General features: G+C 40.4%; 3 protein-coding genes across 5 annotated transcripts; 2 read left to right on the top strand and 1 right to left on the bottom strand.

Moving 5' to 3' along the window:
• LOC109716894 (high-affinity nitrate transporter 2.3-like) lies at positions 1,216-3,316 on the top strand. Its single transcript, XM_020242497.1, has 2 exons — positions 1,216-2,393; positions 2,755-3,316. The coding sequence occupies exons 1-2, from the start codon at positions 1,234-1,236 to the stop codon at positions 3,137-3,139; spliced, it is 1,545 nt and encodes a 514-aa protein (XP_020098086.1). The 5' UTR covers positions 1,216-1,233; the 3' UTR covers positions 3,140-3,316.
• LOC109717260 lies at positions 7,637-12,072 on the top strand. The gene is made up of 5 exons (XM_020242933.1): positions 7,637-7,858; positions 8,614-8,683; positions 8,782-9,156; positions 10,305-10,642; positions 11,319-12,072. Exons 1-5 carry the CDS (start codon positions 7,727-7,729, stop codon positions 11,556-11,558), a joined length of 1,155 nt encoding a protein of 384 aa, XP_020098522.1. The 5' UTR covers positions 7,637-7,726; the 3' UTR covers positions 11,559-12,072.
• On the bottom strand, positions 12,347-17,070 carry LOC109717259 (cysteine-rich receptor-like protein kinase 2). Of its 3 annotated transcripts, XM_020242932.1 has the most exons (9): positions 16,843-16,969; positions 16,412-16,722; positions 15,411-16,302; positions 14,315-14,431; positions 14,093-14,229; positions 13,778-13,988; positions 13,317-13,551; positions 12,997-13,147; positions 12,347-12,869 (listed from the first exon to the last, which is right to left on the bottom strand). In XM_020242932.1, exons 3-9 carry the CDS (start codon positions 16,183-16,185, stop codon positions 12,543-12,545), a joined length of 1,953 nt encoding a protein of 650 aa, XP_020098521.1. In that variant the 5' UTR covers positions 16,186-16,302; positions 16,412-16,722; positions 16,843-16,969; the 3' UTR covers positions 12,347-12,542. The 3 variants fall into 3 exon arrangements, with proteins under 3 accessions (XP_020098521.1, XP_020098520.1, XP_020098519.1); XM_020242931.1 differs by lacking the exon at positions 16,843-16,969 and adding an exon at positions 16,977-17,070 and having other exon boundaries at positions 15,411-16,722; XM_020242930.1 differs by having other exon boundaries at positions 15,411-16,722.

Raw genomic sequence — 17,149 nt, 5'->3', positions numbered from 1 at the left:
TCTCCCCATAGATATCTTATTTCCTGCACCCAGTGTATCCTTCAGGGATGCAAACAGGGAGGATTCAGGGGCGAAAGGGGTCCCCCACTTCTTGCTCGTTTCCTAAACAGAGTCGGTGCAAATTCGGGACGGGAGCGTGTTTTTGCCGAATTTGGTAAGGATCAAAGGAAGGGTTCTTCTGTCTCCCACTCCATTTCCTTAGCGGATCGGAGGGAATTTAGAGCAGGTTATTATTTTTTTTCCTTATATTTAGTCCCTATTTAGCCCTTTCTCACCACCCTATTCAGGGCAGATTTGAGCGGGAGCTCCATTAACCTAGATCCATTTCCATCCCTCGTATCATTACATCTTACACACCGCACCCACTATTTGTTGATCAATTTTTTTGCGACTAAAATCTAAGCTGATAATCTATTACTCAGACAAGCATCAAGTAGTTCAAACAATCACAATTACAGAAAAAAAGGCTGTGGCTCGATTCATAGGAAAGTGATGTCTAAAATTTATAATTTTTTATAGACTTGTCTTTGAATGTCACCGAGCACATGTAATGATTAAAATCCTAATTTTGAGGCCTCCACGATTGGTATGTTTATTTCTGTACTTTCCCTACTCTTAAAAACCTTTTAAGAACCTATACGTACTAAACATAGAAAAAAACTTCAACTGCAAATTTCAATACACACTAAGGTTGAAATTCTGATCTTAATCCATACTGTCTGCTATGCGTCTTCCAACTAGACTATTTGTGGTTTGTTTCTGGTACTCCTACACTCGGTGGGAGCAATAATTTCTCCCTCTCTCTCTCTCTTGTGATTCATGTGTACTCAAACTGGTTAACAGTGACATGACAGGCTGACACAGATACCTTCCTCCTCCCTGATTTCTTCCCCTCTACCCTCTCACAACTTTGGAGGGAGATCACCAGAAAGTCAAGTCAAATTAATAACTCCCCCCCCTGATTTTTCCAATTTCCCTTCTCTCTCTTTCTCTCATTTGTTCAACTTGTTGCTACTTGCTCTTTGTTTACTTCTTCATTCACACCTCTCACAACACTCTACAAGGGGATAAGTCTCCTAGATTCCCATAGTTAGCATCGCCTTATCAAACAATAAATGCCACACTAGTACCAATATCACTACTACCACCAACTCAATATTAATCCCTTTTAGCTTTTGTATCCTTCTTTTTGATTGTTGCACCCTCACCCTCCTCTATTTGATCACCTAGAACATGGAGGGGGGCGAAAAGATATCCTATCCTCTCGGCATCGAGCAACCGGCGACTGCGGCATCGACCGACGCTAATGGCATGGCGACGGAGACGCGTTTCAAGATGCCCGTGGACTCCGACCACAAGGCGACGGAGTTCTGGCTCTTCTCGTTCGCGAAGCCGCACATGCGCGCGTTCCATCTGTCGTGGTTCTCCTTCTTCTGCTGCTTCGTGTCGACGTTCGCGGCCCCGCCGCTCCTCCCCCTCATCCGCGACAACCTCGGGCTCACCGCCACCGATATCGGGAACGCGGGGATTGCCTCCGTGTCGGGGGCCGTGTTCGCGCGTCTCGCCATGGGCACGCTAACCCTCGTGACCACGCCGGCCGTCTACTACACGTCGGTTATCCGCTCGGCCAATGGTTTCCTACTCGCGCGCTTCTTCACCGGCTTCTCACTCGCGTCCTTCGTGTCGACGCAGTTCTGGATGAGCTCCATGTTCTCCCCGCCGAAGGTCGGCATCGCCAACGGCTTCGCGGGCGGCTGGGGCAACCTCGGCGGCGGCGCCACGCAGCTCATCATGCCGCTCGTCTACGACCTCATCCACAAGATCGGCAGCACGAATTTCACCGCGTGGCGCATCGCGTTCTTCATTCCGGGCTTCATGCAGACGGTGTCGGCGATCCTCCTGCTCGCGCTCGGCCAGGACATGCCGGACGGGAACTTCCGGAAGCTGCAGAAGGCCGGGGACAAGCCCAAGGACAGCTTCGCAAAAGTGTTCTACCACGCCGTGACCAACTACCGGGGATGGATAACTGCGCTCACCTACGGGTACTGCTTCGGCGTCGAGCTCACGATCGACAACATCATTGCGCAGTACTTCTACGACCGGTTCAGCGTCAATCTCCGCACCGCAGGGATAATCGCCGCCAGCTTCGGCCTTGCCAACATCATTTCGCGGCCTGGAGGGGGTTTGCTCTCCGACTGGCTCTCCGACCGGTTCGGGATGCGGGGGCGGTTGTGGGGGCTGTGGGTAATGCAGACCCTCGGCGGCATCTTCTGCATCCTGCTGGGCAAGATGGGGACACTAAGCAGCGCCATCGTGGTCATGATCCTCTTCTCCCTCTTCGTCCAGGCCGCCTGCGGCCTCACCTTCGGCGTCGTCCCCTTCATCTCACGAAGGTAACAATATATATATATGTACGGAAATATATTTATCGAAAAATGCTGCATCCATAACATTCTACGAACACGAATGACGGATATAAATCGCATCCACTCATAAACTGGATAATACTCAAATATTCTGAATGCAAGTGGAATGTTACACGCGCAGCATAACTGTACAATCATACATATATATGTGAGTGCGCAAAAGCCCAAATTTATTCAAACTTTGCGCATTTTGAGATCATCACTACCAGAGTGTTGAAAATGGCATAAAATCACTTGAACAGAAATGGATTGTTCAGGTGATGAATCTAAAGACAGGATATGGACTTACTCGGGAAATTTATCTGACGGATCGTGCGTGTTCCCGCAGGTCGCTGGGGCTGATCTCTGGGATGACAGGAGGCGGCGGAAACGTTGGTGCGGTGGTAACGCAGGTGATATTCTTCAAGGGATCGAAATACCTAACAGAAGACGGCATTACTTACATGGGCATCATGATCCTCTGCTGCACCCTGCTGATCATCCTCATCCATTTCCCGCAGTGGGGCAGCATGTTGCTGCCGCCGAAGTCGGGCGCCACAGCGGAGGACTACTACCTTGCCGAGTGGAGTGAGCACGAGAGGGCAAAGAACTACCACATCTCGAGCATCCGGTTCGCCGACAACAGCGTGCGCGAGGGCGGGCGGAGCCAGCGTGGCGGGTCGAGCCATTCGAAGCACACTGTCCCGGTCGACGCATTGCCGTCTCGTGTTTAATCGAGGATCATGACCAAATGATTCTTTTACACAAAATGCATTGATTTGGTTTCAAGTTCTACAATTTGAAATGTGAAGAGAGGGGGATGTGTATTTCAGTGTGTGTTTTTTTTTCCTTTTGCCGTATATTTCTTAATTTCTTTTGTATGTGTGCTAATTTAAGTTCCAATTTCCAAATGCTTATGAGTTTTGATGTTCTCAATTACACTCTTTCCTCTATACAAGCAACTGTGAACTATATATATGTTCCCCTACTTTTGTACATGATATACAACAAGATTAGAAAAATTTGCATGCATGGTTGTAAGATTATCCAAGTATATAATAGGAAAGAAGCCTTAAAGATACAAAATTAAATTAGGCATAGGAATCCTACAGATTTTAACTACAGATTTGGAGACTGAATATTCTGTGAAATGAGTACTGGCTCTATCAGTAATGAAGAGAGTATCAGAAATGAAAGATATCAGGACCATAGTTTCAATCATAGCAAACACATGCTGGTCGAAGAAGATACTACGATGCATTTACAATACAAAATACTTATGAATACAAAATAAATATCCAATTTTCTTCTTGTTTCTTAATATAGATTAAGGTCCAAAGCTACTCGAAAAAAGCATTTACGATTAGTATGATGAAAGTGGCAAAGAAACGGCCACAACATCCACAAGCTAAAGATTTATTAATCAGTGTACTTTTAGGTAACCAGAAAGTTTAACATCCAACAGACTGCATAAATTAGGTAGAGAATCACTAGGAAAAACTGACAAAAGGTATAAATTCAGTGATTGGTATCCAAGAAACGATACCTTTCTCACCACTTTATTTCGAGACACAGAATAGTTTTGTTTTTCTAGAGAGAGAGAGAGAAAGAAAGAGACACAGAGAAAAGTTCACAAATACAATATTTGTATTAAGTCTTACGGCTTCTAAAGCATCTTTAGCATATGCTTTAACTCCACTAAGTTGCTACTGTTTGGCAAGGACAAAAACCCCTGTCAATTAAGCATCGAACTTTTATGCTTAACTTCGCTAGAATGGCATCATATTCTTTGTAACTGAGTACGGCATCACCAACAAACATGTAAAATAAAAACTTTGTCACATTGACGGCGACATCTGAGATCCATGTGTGGTATAGAAACATCTTAAAGAGACAATTTTAGTTAGCTAGAGTAACAAAGAAACTTCTGTGCTAACTACAGTGTGCTAAATTGAAGCTCTGAGAACCAAGCACTCTACTTCTAAAATGAATTAACATAATTCTATGAACCCCAAAAGGCATGAAAGTGGGCGATCAACAGATGCAGCAAATGAATGCCATAAAATCAGTACAAGTAACTGTAACTAGTTTCACAGCCACATTACAATATGCGAGTAATTTCTTTCCACCAGCTACTAACCAATAACCTTGAAATCTCACAGCAACGAAACACGTGTCAGAAAACCTAATACAACGAGCAAAGAATCTGTTCCCACATAATATTTCCCAATGCACTAAGATGGTATGCTTCCAAAACTAGTATATTCAAAGTGTGTTTATCATGAAAAATCACCAACACGAGGTAAGACGCATGTATATGACGCCTCTATGAACTAAAAAATCCCTAATTGTCGATGTTTCGGATGTTCCCAAAAGACCGTGATAGCTAAATTTGCACTTTTAAAAACTTGGCGCCATTAGCGGACCGTCGACACACATGAACACGGAGAGCAAAGAAATTGAAAGGCAGAGACAAATGCAAGTAACAGAAAGATACCTAAAGGTCGAATTTTAGCGCAACATGAGTGTACGTAAATCGATCAGGGCATTAAAGTAGAGAATTTACTTATGAACATATCGAAATTTAAACTGACCGAATAAATCAGGAGAAGAATCATTTTCCGGCATTCTCCGAGATTTGATGGTTCTTGGTTAGATTGAAATTTCACAAATGCAAATTCAAACTGGTTTTTTTTTTTTTTTACATCCACTCATTGTAGTCCAATCACATTGTAACAAATCCAACACAATCTTATCACCCCACTAATTAGAATGATAAATTAGTGAATTACCACTACAAAATCGCTCAAAAGGTACACTGGTTCAATGAACAGGGATAAAACTAAAAAAATCCCTCAGAGGAATTACATCAAACACAACATGCGCAATAATTTTCAAGCTGCTGTGGATTGTTGCAAGCAACCTCATCATTCATGTTGCGGTAAAAAAAAATAAAAAATAAAAAAAAATAAAAAAAACTAACGATATGTTGCTAGATTGAATTGGTTCGATCACACACCACCGATCTAATCATAAGGAAAATTGTGAAAAAAGAAAAAAAAGGAGAGGCATAGCAAATGTGATTACCGATTATCAGAGAACGCGATTCATTGTGCGATCCTTTTCCCTGCGTAATAAATTGGGCGCTTCGCTAAGTTTTCCTCATTATCCGACATTGGGAGGTATTTGTAATCGTTTCTTATTTGGCTGAACCGGGTCCACCACGTCAGCCGTGGGGACCCTTCAACTCCTCTTCCCCTCTACCTTTTTGGCTCTTTGGCCGGAAATTCGGTTACACTACTCAAATTTTTTTATATATTTTTATTTTTTCTCAAATTCTTAATAATAATAATTTAGTTTTTTATATTGTGATTCAAATTTTCTCTATTTAAACAGTGGTCAGCGTATCTCCATATCATTCAAATTTGAAATACAAATTCTAGTCTAATAAATATGCAAAGCTTAAGAAAATAATAACGCCTACTAATACCTCAGAGATATATCACAAAGTTGTGCAATAGAATGTCTAATATGTGTGCAATATTTAAATAATAATAATGTGATATGAATTACTACTACTGAAGTGTATACTACCTATAGACAATGTTATCTCACCAGAAAACCTACTCTTAAGTCCACCATTTAATCTTATATACAAAATAAATATATAAACATCTTATGTGATTAGGTTATAATCTTAAGGACTTAACAATACTCCAATAATCATGTATATTTATATCAAGATGCATAGGGATATGCCGTCAATGAGTTATGTCACACACTACGATCAGAAGGCAAGATGGACCGGCAACTCAATAACATCCAACTCCGAACACCATGTGTCACTTCAGGATTGCTCGTTATAACATTTTCCATCATTGGTTTTTTCACAATCGAAACATATCTTATATAGCTATTGCGGTCTGGATTGTCCTTTTATGCTACTTTAGTCGAGACAAATCCGATTTCACGATTCAGTCGAAATAGTTCTCTGTCATTGCTTTTTTCTTTCAATTGGAATAAATCCCCTTTAGTTGTGTAGCCAGCACATTCCCCTTTCACTATCTTAATCGCGGCGGATCCTTTTTTGCTATTAAGTCCAATGGTTCCCTTTTTTTTATTTTTCTCGTTTGGTTGGAATATATTTTCTTTTGCTATTTAGCCAAGATGGTCCCTTTTTGCTATTTCTTCAATTAGGATACGCTATTTGTCCACTCCCTCAAACGCAGTCTAAGTTATATCTCCACTATACAAACCAATACCTCTAAAAAATAGCAATATCATCACTGGTAAATAGTAGATCGTTCCCCTCATGCAGATAATCTCCTATAGGGTCTCTACCCTGTATATTAACGCATAGAGGGTCAATAGAAATAGAGAGTAGAGTCTATAAGTGCTATAAGTTGTCCCTTGGTCGACCTAGGGTCTAGCTCGGTTGACCACGCCTATAAAGTTGACTATATATAATTCATTGACTATCAGATCTCGAAGCAAGTTTGCTAATAGTATTATATCGATCCAAATTTGTTATAGGCTCTGATAGTGCTCATGACCCAGTTACCAACATTAAGACAAATATTTTCAAATAAAGTTGAATATTCAAATTCGCAAAACAATCCTTGAATGCGAATGATCAAAGATTAAAATTTACCTTAATTTTTCTCTCTCTCTCTCTTCTGATAGTTTTTTTCTCTCTCTTCTGATAGCTTTTTCCTTCTTCTTTTTCTCCAATGGGACACTAAAAGATTTTATAACAATTCTTAGAACTGTAACTTGGCGAATTCAGAGATTTTATAACAATTCTTAGAACTGTAACTTGGCGAATTCAGAGATTTTATAACAATTCTTAGAACTGTAACTTGGCCTTTTTTTTTTTTTTTTCACCTCGCTCAGGAAGCCTTGTTGCTTCCCACCATTGCTAAATTTACTTTCTTTATGAATGAAGCGGTAGCATTCTACCTTTTCTCAAAAAAAAAAAAAAAAAAAAAAACTCAGCTGAAAATGTGAAATCAATTAGAATTCAAACTTGAAACCTCGGGTATCAACTACTAAACCCTCTGCCGTTTGCTCAGAGGTTATGTTCAGAGATAACTAGAGGCGGTATAGCCCATGTGGGCAATTACCTCTTTAAAGGAACCCTTCTAAAAGGTTTTGGTCCATAGCTTACGTGCTGAACCAAGTTCACGCAACATATTGACGACGGTGTACTGGGCCCGAAAACCTCTTCCTCCTCTTCCCCTCCCACTGCAACCGTAGACCACGCAAAAACCCTACCCCTTCCCCTTCGCGTTCTCCAAAAGCACCCAAATTTGTGATCAACGATGCACCACAGCTTCCCCACCAATCCCCAGATTAGCATAAGAAGCTCTCTTCCGCAGAGAATCGAGGCCAATCACCTCAAAATCGTCGCAAAATCCGATTTTTCCGAGCTTCCTCGCGGATTAAATCGAAAGGTATTTACTTCAATAATTCTAAGATTACGCGTAGAATTTTCCTTTTTTTCTAGTAACAGGACTGGTATTGTGGCTAAATTTGAAGTTTATTGAGGGTCAAAAGTGTCTAGATTGTAGCAAATTTTGAAATGAGCACCTTAACTTTTTAAAAAAAGTTTCGATTTTACAACCTAATCTAGAAATAGTTACATTAATTTGTCAAATTTGTGAGAATTTTATTAATATGTCAAACATAGTATAAGATTGGATGGTAAAATTAGCATATTTGATGTTCATATTTCTGTTTCAAAATGCGACATAATTCAGGTAAGGTTGATGCTTTTTCGCTGATTTTTAAAGTAGAACATGGTGTATATTTAAGGTTGTGAATTAGAAATTATTTAACCTTTTGAATCGGTTAAGTTTAACTGGTTCGATGGAACGTAAAAACTCCGCTATTAGTTGCATTTGTCCTGTTTTATACTCTATAGGCGCTTGCCATACTAAGATTAAAATTCTTATGTTATAAAGCTCCTTCTACAACTAACATAATTTGATGGACTATGCAACAACTTCGAATTGTATGTATGATATGTCCTCGTGTTTTCCATTGTTTCTGTCTTTTGTACATTGTCCCAGGAATATACTTGTTCTAGTGATCGTAACTCTTTTGCAGTTTTACTCCATTCAAATTGTTTCCACCTTGTAGCTTTTTAGTAACAGTGAACAAATATACACTAATTCTCACTGCAATTACTAACATCTCTACATTTCAGTGCGGATTGAGATCACGGTGTTGTTCTCATGGACAAAAAATTGGGATTCGACAAATTTGTAATATAAAGGGTATCTTTCCCCAGTCTTTTGTAGACACCAGGGCAATGTTTATGTATTACTTGTTTTCTTTTTCTGATAAGCAGTATTATATATTCCTCTTTATGCAGGAAAAGCAGGACAACGAAGGGTTGGTTTTCTGCTCGGACGAGTGGTTCTTTTTGCTATTTCTGAAGGAGAATCGTCATTTACTGAATGTGATTCAGATACTGTAGAGGGAGAAAAGTTTGAGTATGTTGTTGAAAATCACTCTCCTACAAGCAGTGCCTCGCTTCTTAGTGAGAGAACTGCGGGGAAATCCGGTTTCATCTCATTCTATGGTATCTCTGACCCAAAGAGGGAGGAAATTAGTGCTAGTCAAATCAAGGAAGCGCCGAAAGTGGTGTGGTTTATAGGTCCAACTGTCCTGGTAGCATTTCTTGTATTTCCATCACTTTACTTGCGGAAGATACTTTCTGCGGTATTTGAGGACTCCCTATTAACGGGTCAGTCGCCTTTTGTGTTATTCACAATTACCTCTATATATTTTGTTAATTTCCACTGTAGTTTTATTTTTCGTTTATCCTTTCAGTAAGCTTAACTTGCTTTATCAGCTTATCGCCTTTTTGTTGCTTATAGAATTATTTCTGACTAAAGTACATTTTTAGGCCTTGTAATTTGGATCAAGTACCCGTTTGATCCTTGCACTTTCATACCGAGAAAATAAGTGCCAATAGTTTACAAAGTGTAACGACAAGGCCCTTTTCGTACTTCTCTTTAAACAAACATAGATGGCGCTGACCGTCCTTGTGTGTGCCTAACATGACTTGGAGCATTCAATTGCTCCTAAATCCCACTTAACAAACTCATGTGTCTCACAAGAAGGACATTCTGACTGCCAACGTTCTTGGCATTAGAAGCATAAGTCATTAGCTGGTAGACACAGTCCAATTGTATATAACACATCGATGCCTACGTTGATTTTGTTTTTCTTTTTTGAGAGAGAGAGATAGGTAGCAAGCTACATGCTTTGTTCATTTTCTAGAATGAACTCAGCTAGAAATATGAAGCAACTAGGCTTTGAACTTGAGACCTCGGATACCAATTGTTAAGCTCTTAGCCAACTGCGCTAAGTATGGATGGTTAGCTGTTATCATGGTTTGGTTTCAAAGACCGTTGATTGCGGTATAGTGACTAAATTTGTTCCAGGCCCAAACTTCGGCTACTAAACAAGTTTTCAGCATATATTATATTCTAGTGATTCTTAATCATTTCATAACATTGTGATGAGAAGTGGTCAATGACATTGTTATCGGAGAGTCAGACACTACTGTTACATCAAAAGAATTGTTCTGCATGGAATTCAATGGAGAATTTTCGGTTGGTATTAGTTGTAAATATAGAATTGGGAACTCTATTTCTGACTGGGGTTTATGTGTTAATACTGTTAACTTAGTGCATATAGGCATTTAAGATATTTTTATGACTTTACTCTCTTTTTTTTCCCCTTTACGTAGCCCGACAAACACATGCTGTAAACAATTTGAGCTACGAAATTATGTGTACTTCTTTTTTTTCTGTTTAAATTCACCTTTTCGATGGTTAAATAATGAAGTTAATACGTTGTATTCTGTGAATTTCTGTCTATGCGCAGACTTTCTCATATTATTCTTTACCGAAGCTCTTTTTTACGGCGGGGTTGCGATTTTCGTTCTTCTAGTTGATCTTGTGTGGAGACCACAGCAAGTAGCACTAAAGAATCTATTTGGCTCAAACGTGCAGAATCGGGTTTCTATATCTTCTGTTGCAATCTTGGCACTTAGCCTCACAATACCTCTTCTGACTATGGGCCTGGTTTGGCCTTGGACGGGCCCAGCTGCTTCAGCTGCTCTTGCACCTTATCTCGTTGGGCTTGTTGTACAATTTGCATTCGAGCAATATGCGCGGTATAAAAGGTCACCTGCTTGGCCAGTTATTCCCATCATCTTTCAGGTCAGCTAGCGTAATTGGCTTTCTTTCTTTTTATTTAAAATGACTGGTGGTTTAAATTGAACTAATGCAGAGCAAGTCGCCAGTTGTTAATCTACAAAATGTAGGCTGGGATGTTGTGCTTGCATTCTTCAGCTTCTGATTCTTAAACTTTTCAGTGGTTTTTTACTGCTGCTGATGACTTTGAGTAAACATGTTAAGAAGAGTTTTAGTGACTTCAATAAATTCGCCCTGTTGATATGAATTTGTCCCTAGTGTCAAAAGTTATCAAAGGAAAAGGAAACATGGAGAGGGAATGTGAGAATGAAGCACCTAAATGTGCGAACTAGAAATAATTATTGGAATTTGATTGGGTAGAGTCTTTGTAAGATTATATTGTAGTGCGCAGGATATTAAGCCTTAGTTAGCCATGTGAAGGGTGCTAATGTGTATCACTGAGCTGCCTTCGTGCCAAAAGGTGGCGTGGCAAAGCATTTCATGCCACCAAATAATGCTGCCGTGGTGTGTGCACTGATGAGGAACTGCTTCTTTTAATCTTATCACTTTGCGGTATCGGACCTCTTGCATGATCTCATTAATTATAGCCCTTGCATAATAAAAAAATTTCAAGTGATTAATTTTCGGTTGCCTCTGTTAGGTACTGTGACACTTTTTTAACTTCTTTCTTTTTTCTGTTCAGGTATATAGACTGCACCAATTGAACAGAGCAGCTCAGTTGGTGACAGCTCTCAGCTTTTCAATTAGAGGAGTCGAGGCGACGTCGCAGACCGTAGCCATAAGCAACTCGTTGGGTGCTTTGTTGGCCGTTCTCCAAATCCTCGGTGTCATCTGCATATGGTCCCTCTCCAGCTTCCTCATGCGCTTCCTTCCTCCTGTCGGCTCCGATGCCTCATCTCAGTCTCAACAATTTTTCTCATAAATGACACAATAAGTTGGATCGCGGACATCTGTTTCCATGACTCAACAGCTCACTTAAATCTTTTGGCTTAAGTTTACTCCATAATTGAGAGAATGGTGGTCTAAAAAACACCTTTTCAAAGTCTTGTTAGCAGTTATGGAACAGCAGAAAGCAAGACTGAAACTAGTGGAGTAAATTTATCGGTCGATAATTGCGTTGATTAAACTGAGGAGACTATGCAGAGTTAAGGATGTAGTAGCAGAAAAAGAAGAAAGATGCTGGTGGAAGCAACTTTACCAAGTCTTCGCTTGAACTTTGAAATTTGTATTTTGAGTCTTGTTTACAGCAAAAAGAAGAACAGAGTCTCTGTACCTGTTCATTCTCCTTATTATAACAGTTGTGATGTAGAACTTGCGAAAGCTCGACCCTTTTTTGGTCGGAATTTGTTCAGCTTCTCTAAGAAAAGTGATTGTTGTAAAGCAAACTGTTTCATTTGCAATAAAGAGCACAAGCAGAAGCTCAAGTTTCTTTTGTACATCAATATCTTGTATAATTTGGTTCATTGGTATCTGAAACTGAACTGATCTCGAATGAAGCTTCGAGTATCCCATCTCCAGATCAAGAACACTCATGTGATTCACAATCCGCATTCGCTTTATTTTGCGTCTGCTGTGCAAACATCTAGCGGTCAATAATGAAGAAGAAAGGATGTTTATCTCATGTTCACTTCTTGCATCCGCCATTTTCTTTGCATGACAAGTTCTTTTGTTCTTTTTGTGGTGCATTTGATGTTATGGGAACAAACAAACTACACGAATTACCCGCACTTATTCAGTTTCTCTTTATCTGGACCAGCAAGCAAAGAATTTACATCAAATCCAGTTTGTATATATGTATTCATGTGAAATGCATGCCTTGATGGAGTTAAGTGAAAAATAAAGCAACACAATTAACTAGCTCAATCCGCGATATGTACTGTAAAACTCGGAGCACGGTTTTCTGTTTCTATCTTCCACCAAACTGAGACAGAGATGATCTGGAGATATTTGGAGCAGAGCTTGTGGACAACAGCCGCGAGACGTCCGCGTCGTCAACATCTTCAGCGGTTTCGACGTCAAAAAACGGCGGGTCGTTTAATATAAGCTCCCAGTCGTGCCGCCGCTTTCTCAGCAGCTCCACCACCTTCGCCATCGTGGGCCGGTCTCCCGGGTTGGCTTGCGTGCATAATAGACCAATCTGGATGAGATGCATTATGTCCTCCTTTGCGCTCTCCTCGTAGATTCCCTCGTCCACGATCTCCTCTATCGTATTGTTCTTGTAATGGTTCCATACCTGCAAGGGAGAGGACAGTAGAAGCAAAAATGCATCAAAAACAAGTCGCGAAATGTTCGGTTTATGGTCACCTTTTATGACATACGCTTGTCGCATAAATGAACAAGGCATGTGTAGATAAGTGTACCTTTGACAAAAGCAGATGCCCTGCGCGTGATCCTATTGAACCTCCGCATCTTTTCCCCGTCACGACTTCAAGAACCAGCACACCGTAGCTGTATACATCGGCCTTCTCCGTGAGATGTCCATGCACTACATATTCAGGTGCCAAATAACCCCTGCACCCACCGAAGTTTGTTTTTCGTTTCATTTGAACTAATAACTCTTATAGAATCCCCAATTAGTGGTGATTTGGGGAGTTTAAACAACTATCACATCGGTTAATTTCAAAAGATTATGTCTGAACTTAAACAGTAGTTAACATAGAAGAACATGGAGAAAACATACAGTGTTCCGGCGACTCCGGTAGTAAGATGTGTCTTCTCCTCGGAGAAAGCTCTGGCGAGGCCAAAATCTGTTATTTTGGGCTTGAATTTGTCGTCCAAGAGAATGTTGCTGGCCTTTATGTCTCGGTGGATGATGCGGGTCTCCGACTCCTCATGCAGGTACGAAAGTCCTTCCGCGACGCCTTGAACGATATCAATCCTCTGCTCCCACCCTAAATTCTTTTCATGATTTGCATCTGCAACAGCACGAATCGGTTTCAGAAGCTATTTTTTGAAAAGTAGCAAAATTATCTTCTATTAGACACTTTTGTTAGCGAATTCTTAAGAATATCTTTTCCTCAAGTACTCAATATGGCTTAAAGTTTTTACGATTCGACGCTTTTGACAGTCAAAGCACCAAAAGTAACCCCGTAAAGAACGTGCTTGACCTGTGCCAAATAATACACAAAAGAGTGGAATTACCAAATAAAAACAGATCGAGGCTTCGATTAGCGTAGTACTCGTACACAAGCAAGCTCTCGGGGCCGTCGACACTACAGCCCAACAACTTAACCAGATTTTTGTGCCGAACTTGACTTATCAGATTAACTTCATTGAAGAACTGATCAACCCACTGTCTTGTATTCAGAAACAGCCTCTTTACAGCAACTTCTTTTCCGTCAGGATGAACGGCCTGTCGACAGACAAAATCTCTCTCACACACACACACACACACAAAAACAAAAACAAAACCAAAAACAAAAAACAAAGAAAATCGGCATTTAGCTTTATATGTACTTTATATACTGTCCCATAGCTCCCTTGACCAAGTTTGTTCGACACGCTAAAGTTGCCTGAAGCTTTTCTTAGATCTTCGTACTTGAAAGTTAAACTAGATTGAGAAATCGCTGCAGGAATTCCCGCCTTGTACATATCTGCAGTATAATTTGAAACAGCATAAAGGAACGCAACAACAATATATGCATTTCGTGCCGAGTTTCACCGTGTTCTTGTAGTTACCTCTCAAAGCTTTTGCTTTTCTCCAGAGAAATGCTTTCTTCGACGCCAAAATCACAAAAATAAGGAAAAGAACGCCGAGGACAGAACCCACTACTATCCAAACAACATTGTTGGTTCCTGACAGTTTTAAAATATAAAAAGGAAATAATGTTATAACCAAAATAGCTACTCTAACCAAAATGAATTATAAATATATTGTAAGAACATGTGGTGCCAACAATTGAATCTTCTCATGTTTTGTACGCATGTTTCTGTTGAATATAAATATCAAAAACACCATTCTTTGGCCGCTTAAGTCACAATATGAGATCCCGAGTTCAAAATTTCCTTCAACTTTGTAAGTTCACACTTTGAGTCTATCAAAAAGTCTCGAGTCCAAATGTGAGGGCAGTGTCGAATATATGACATAAAAATACTATTCTCCGATTACTTAAGCTTTTAGAGATAAATGGTTGTTTCTGATGAGATCATGCATAAACAACTCATGAGGGAACAACAAAGAGGAAAAGAAAAGGAGAAAAAAGAGAGAGGCAACTCATTAAACAATTTTCAGGAATTTCTCACCAAATTAGGAGAAACTCTCATCGATAGCGTAACAACTGTGCGATTTAAAAAGCTACATAAGATTAAGCATGCATGACAATTCAGTACAACCACTGGAAATCAACAAGTAAAACATGAAAAATGTTCTGATATTTTTTAAATGGTCGAAAAGCTTAGTCATGTAAGAATTAACAAACTTAACACAGCTACCCGGACTTTTCGATTTTGTCAAAATCCAAATTTCAACATTAAATTCTAGTTAAGAGACAGATCATGTGTAAATTTGCAAAGTTCTTTCTCTGATCTCTCACATGTTCGAGTTTACTCGCTGCCGATCAGGATTCATGAAGAGCACATTAACAATGCATTTCAAAAGTTCTTTCTCAAACTAAACTACATAATCCGTAAGATTATTCGGTACTATCAGTGTGTGTATAAAAATCATGGAATATGAGTTAGTGATGTACGCATTTTACAATAAACTTAGTGGAAAGAGAAAAGCACCAGCTTAGGGGACAAAAGCTGAAAATAGTGGAAGAGGAGTAAATTAAACCTGAAGAGCCTGATCCATTTGGGTATACATTCCAGAAGAGCTTCGTCGAGTATCTCATGTAGCAACCGGCGAAGAGCGCACGGCCCTCCACGGCCGGCAGGCACGACACAATCGAGGACGCTGCGGCATTCAGGCAAGTGCTGCACAGAGACTGACTCAGATTCTGCCAACACTGAGCAAGCGCGTAAGCTGACGTATTCGCAACCGACGCAGACGCGACCGCATACCCCTTGTTGCTCCGAATCGCTTCTGTGGTCACGTTGCCGATCACTGCTCCCACGGCTTTACCAAAATCGTTCGGACTCGCGCTGTTATTTCCGGTAGTACAAACACTCTGATCCAGTGAGTCAATTGCGTCGTTAAAGAACGAGTAATTCGCGTATCTTCCGAAGCATCCATCAAGATACAACCTACCAGTGGTGTTAGGGTAACACTTCGGTAACAGAGACCGAATCTCCGAGAAGCAAAGCTTACAGTCTGTCGGATTCAGGTCCTCCATGCATTGGCCAAGTCCGAAGACAGCATTCGGGGCTTGCCCCATCACTGCCGTTCCATATCCGTTGCTCGTAACTGCGGAGCTCAGATTGTCCATGGCAGGCACAAAATTGATGGCGAAGACAGAACCGGAGAGCGACGAACTGTTGCCGCAGAACTGACCGGCGGAGGCCGTTCGCGGGTCTCCAGAAGCAGTCCTCAGAAAGCATGAACATGTTAAGATGACAAGCAGAGCCCCAAAATCGCACACCCGGAAACCGTTTCTGTCCGTGTACCTCATTCTTGGATAAATCTAAGAAGTGTGTGAACTTGAATTGCAAGAGCCCCACAAAGTTAAAACTAAAGAGGAATGAAACTCAAGGAAGTAACTTCTTTGATTCTGTCATGATAATATTCTCTGTAAATCGAAGAGATTCATTTCAGCTACATATAACAGACCAGTAACTTTGATCAAAGATTAGATAAGTTGAAAATCGCACACCCGGAAACCGTTTCTGTCCATGTACCTCATTCTTGGATAAATCTAAGAAGCGTGTGAACTTGAATTGCAAGATCTCCACAAAGTTGAAACTAAAGAGGAATGAAACTCAAGGACATAACTTATTTGATTCTTTTATGATGATATTCTCTGGAAATCAAAGAGAGCTCATTTCATCTTCCACATAACAGATCAGAAACTTTGATCAGAGATTAGATAATTTGCTTCCACAGCACAAACCCATCTACCACAACTCCCAGAAGCAAAACAAGGGGAGAGTGCATATCAGAAGCATCCAATTAACCCAGGAAATGGAACAGTCCAATCATGAAGGAGCAGCTACAGAATCATTGAAAAAACAAAAAACAAAAAAAAAACACCCATGAAATCAAAGTCAAATTAATCTAATAAATGTAGGAGAACTTGGGAGAACTAATAAAAGAACCCCATTAGCCTCACCTTTTAAGCTGTGGCTCGCAAAGGATTTTAGCAGTGTTATAAAAACTAGTAAAGTATGGTGGGCTATATATATATATATATATATATATATATATATATATATATATATATATATAAGGAGAGGAGACCATTACCAATGACCCTCACTTTCCCACCTTGGGTGCTTGATGGGGGATTAGAATTCAACAAGGATGACTTTGGCATGTGGAGATATTGGGGTAGGTAGGATTACCAGGGTCTCTTTCCATTCATTGGTACATGGTAGTTAATTTCCAATCAATGGTGGTAGGTTTTTTTTTATGGGGGG

This window comes from Ananas comosus, linkage group 11 (genome assembly GCF_001540865.1).
Source record: "Ananas comosus cultivar F153 linkage group 11, ASM154086v1, whole genome shotgun sequence".
Lineage (NCBI taxonomy): Eukaryota > Viridiplantae > Streptophyta > Magnoliopsida > Poales > Bromeliaceae > Ananas > Ananas comosus.
This window is presented reverse-complemented; position numbering and strand designations above follow the sequence as displayed.